At 39.6% G+C, this 4,380-nt stretch overlaps 1 protein-coding gene across 1 annotated transcript; it reads left to right on the top strand.

Annotated features, from left to right (window-relative positions):
• The first annotated feature begins 828 nt into the window (after positions 1 to 828).
• On the top strand, positions 829 to 1,747 carry LOC146481198 (uncharacterized). Its single transcript, XM_085108869.1, has 2 exons — positions 829 to 939; positions 1,156 to 1,747. The coding sequence occupies exons 1-2, from the start codon at positions 837 to 839 to the stop codon at positions 1,728 to 1,730; spliced, it is 678 nt and encodes a 225-aa protein (XP_084964995.1). The 5' UTR covers positions 829 to 836; the 3' UTR covers positions 1,731 to 1,747.
• The last annotated feature ends 2,633 nt before the right edge of the window (positions 1,748 to 4,380 follow it).

Raw genomic sequence — 4,380 nt, 5'->3', positions numbered from 1 at the left:
ATTGGTTATATTACTTAGAAAATATTTTAATTATAGCTCTATTACTGCCAAACTGCAAAGTGATGAACACTTAAAATTGTTTTATACTGTAGAATTTTAAGCGTTGTAATGCATGACCAATTAGATTTCTGATATATCACCCTAGGTCTTCCTGTGATCATCTCCTCTTGCATTTAGTACTAAATATATAATTTTTTTAGGAAATTGAATTTTTGAGGAGACATAACATTAGAGAAAATGTTTTTTTCTGTAATGCATGCTGAAAAGGTGAGCTTACACCTGTACTGTATAATGAAAGTATTACATTATGTGTAAAGTGGTGGCATAGAAAGTGGAAGTTCTGTTGTATTTCTTGAGTGAAAAGTATATTTCTTGCCTTAGAAAATGCCTCAAAGACAATTGAAAAGGCTTACCACGCTATATCCATTTTTACCCTTAATTTAAAAGAACAACTTCACTGATCAATACCCTTTCTTTCCAGAAATATTTAGATAATTGGCTGCTAAAACTGGATGTCTAGAAATACAGCTGTAGGGGCTGGTAGAGGCAGGCAGCCAGTTGACAGTGGAACCAATTAACATTGAAACATAAACAGGAAATTATATATTTAGTACCGACGACTTCAATTGAAGTTGTCAATGTGTGTGTTTTGTTTGAATATGGCTTTAACAAAATCCTTTATTTATGCTGAGTGCGTGTTGTGGTGGAAATTACATGTATGTAGGTTTTCGTTATTTTGTGTGGGCATTTGCTAATCTTCATCAATCATCAATTCTCTGCGCACCAGTAGGAGCATAATCTTACCATATTATTTATTGTTTTAGGTTTCTATTTCCATGATAAGAAATGGAGAAATAAGTGATGAAGGTTTAGCTCGATTGGATCTTCAAACAATGGGGGAAAGGGCAAACTTGAAAAGGCTTTCTCGGGAAAAAACCCGTAAGTTGGGAGTTTCTCAATCATAACATTTGAAACAATTTTTCTGTTATTGGTTGACTGATTAATTGATTGATTGATTGATTGATTGATTTAAAAACCCTTTTTCTTATGAACCATTTATCTGGTAATTAGTGTTCAAGCTTTTGTCTCCCTGTAACTTTTACAAATGAGACTATCTCATTCTTATTGCTGGTATGTTTCCTATTTTGTTTCTAGAGGACCACGTTCAGGCTGAAGTGGGGCGTATATTCTTCAGTCCTTCCTCAGCTCATTTGCAGCCAAGTACTTCATATTCAACTGAAGGTCATACTACATGTAATTCAGCGAGGAATGCTGTTACGTCACTGAGACAACATGGTCCGAGGGAAGCAAGTGTTTCAGATGATGTCCAGTTCAACCCAAAAAGCAACCTTCTTAAGCGCAAGCGTGTAGGTGCTCCCTCTTCCTCTTACAAAGGCAAGAGCACAGTATGTAAATCCAGCAAAGTTGTTGTGAAGGAGGGACAAAGAAAACTTGTGGCCCTAGACTACCCTGGTCCTGAGGTTCCTGATGTCTGTCAGTACAGAGATAAACTAGTGGTCATTGATGGACTCAAACGCTTCCTTGGCAATGACCCAGGGCAGGCTGTTCGTGACAAAATTGCTGCCAAGTTGCAACAGAAAAAGCCATCCTTTGTGGATTTGAAAACACGTGGTCTAGACAACTTTTATTTCGTAAAAGTTGCCAATAAGCGCGTTCGTCTTCCAGATGGAAATGAAGAATTTGACTCCAATACGTCTCCCACTGCGTAAGATTTGCAGTGATAACGCTGATTTTGACATCAAGGCAGCAAGAATGGAGACATTTTTTGCATCACGCGGGTATCCAGATGACGTCATTAGAAGGGGAAGAGATCAAGCATTGACTAAATCAAGGGTTCAAATTTTGAAGTGTCATTGCAAACAACACCGCTATTTTTTGTCACCACTTTCCATTCAAGAAACCTGGTTGCCGTAAAAATCATTTCAAGGAACTTCCGTATCCTTCATGAAGACAGCACGACCATCATTGTGCTTTCTACAGGATTTTAAAGGTAGATCAAAGGCTCTCTATCTCCCCTCTGAAACTCACACATGCCTGAACACCAGCAGCAGCAGCAGCCAGGAACCTGCCCTTGTCAAAGGACCGTTTGCCGTACATGTCCCAACGTCAATCTGTCTTCCTCATAACAACACCTAAAGGGCAGGTTAATGTCACAGGACATCATTCCTCCACCACGGACAATGTGGTTTACTGTTTGACATGCACAAAATGTCCATCGACAGTTTATATCGGGGAGACTGGTCGTAGGTTGGTGGACAGGTTCAGGGAGCACTGTAGAGATGTCATCAACTGGAGAAATGACCTTCCTGTGCCCGCCCATTTCAACCACACACTCAAAAATCTGAAGGTTGCGGTTTTGAGGGAGGCCTAGACAACCAAGAATACCGAAAAAAGCAAAAGATGCGGTTCATTTTCAAATATGGAACTGTTAGTTCTAGTGGACTTAATCAGGACTTTAGTTTTGCGTGAATTGTTCGTTTTTTACCTGTCGCGTGCTGGCATGTGCTGTCACGTATGTTGCGCGTCCGCGCGCTTTTATGAATTTGGGCATGCGAGCAAATTTAACGAACTTTATAACAGTATAGTTTTGTACCCTGAAGAAGGCAGCATTACCGAAATGTCGGTTTAAAATATCTTACAGCATCAATTCTACCTTTATGTTGCCTCAAAGTTTACTTAGGATTTTTTAATAAAGATAAGGGAAGTATGATTTAAAAAATTATTCATGAACCGTGATTGTGCTTTCTACAGGATTTTAAAGGTAGATCAAAGGCTCTCTATCTCCCCTCTGAAACTCACACCTGGCTGAACACCAGCAACAGCGGATTCATTCGCAGAAAGCTTCATTAAAGTGCCCATATCGGAATTTTTTATTTTCTTATCTGAATCTAAACATCACCCTAAGAACTTCAGTGAAAAATTTTTCGATTTGCATAAAACGCGAATTTTTTATGAATTTTAAAGATCTTCAAATTTGCCGCCATTTTGGCCCACCATTCGCATTAGTCTCCTCGCAGTTTAGCAAGAGCTGTGACGTAGATTCAGGAAAACGTGACTTCAGCCTTTCTCTGGATCTCACTGAAAACAAGTCGCGGCATTTCTGCACGTTTCTCGAAAATGCCGGAAAGATGTGTTGCAGCGAGATGTGGAAACATCAAAGACGAAGCGAATGGGATAAGCATGCACAGGATTCCTTTCTTTGGCACCTCATGCCCGCAAAGATTGAGGAGGCGAAAGAAATGGATTGATTTTATCCTGGAGCGGAGGAAGATGTGGACACGCGGCTGGAAAGACCTCGTCCTTGTGCTCGATGCACTTCAATGACGAGGATTTCACAAGGCTGATGAATTCAGGTTTAAACTTGAAACGTGAACTGAAGTAGGATGACATCGCATTTGTGTTTATCCTTTAAAACAGTTAAGCGAAAGGAAGACAAAGACCAAGAGCTACCTTTGAAGAGGAGCAGGGAAAAGTGAATGGTAAGCTTTCGATACTGAATATTCACACCCGCTTGTGACATTCTAAGCGTTGTAACCTTCTGAGGTTTATAGTTTGACCTCACTGTTAACTCAGTCGCAAGTTTTATAAAATATGGCGTAATTGTTTTGGTATATATTCTCATAGATCATGAGATCCGCGAGGTTTCATTGAGACCAAGCTCTCAAAAAATACCAGCACAAATGCTACCACTGATGTAAATAGATCGATGCGAGAACAGTCGCACTCGCCGAACACAGAAAACATTGTAAACCACGATGTAGATAAGGTAGATAAACTGCAGCAAGAATTCAACGAGCTCAAACAAATATTGTACACACACATGTTGCAGAATTCTGCAAACAATAAAAATGTTAAAAAGTATAACAGCATTATCTCTGAAAACCTAACGACCACAACGGGGGTTCAAAATAAAAGAGGGCAGAAAACAAATAACAAGCGCAAAGAGCGCAGAAAAAAATTGGCTAAAAAACGGATTGAAACACAAAGAGAAAAACACAAGAAATTCATGAAGAATTTTTCAAACCATCAACTTAGCGACAGCCTGTTAGCATTATTTCTATAGGGCTCAAATTTGTCCCGACACCGGTGACAGACACGAATTACATTAGACGCCAACTCTTGTTAGACTTTGAACATTTCACAAGACGTGTGCGCCTAAAAGATACAATGGATTTCGTAAACTGTGGGACAGTGACAAAAAGGAAATTAACCTGTTCATTGGACAAGCTAACAACTTCCATCCTACAATTAAATTTACGGCCGAAATTTCAGAGAATGAGACAAGCTATTATTGTCACAGTTCAACACGTGTCCTTCCTGTATTTCCGCGAGAACAATGTCGCTAGTCAGCGCTTCCCA

Source organism: Pavona decussata, unplaced genomic scaffold (genome assembly GCF_977016875.1).
Source record: "Pavona decussata unplaced genomic scaffold, jaPavDecu1.1 SCAFFOLD_51, whole genome shotgun sequence".
NCBI lineage: Eukaryota > Metazoa > Cnidaria > Anthozoa > Scleractinia > Agariciidae > Pavona > Pavona decussata.
The sequence above is the reverse complement of the archived record's forward strand: the minus strand, read 5'-3'. Positions and strand labels throughout refer to the sequence as shown.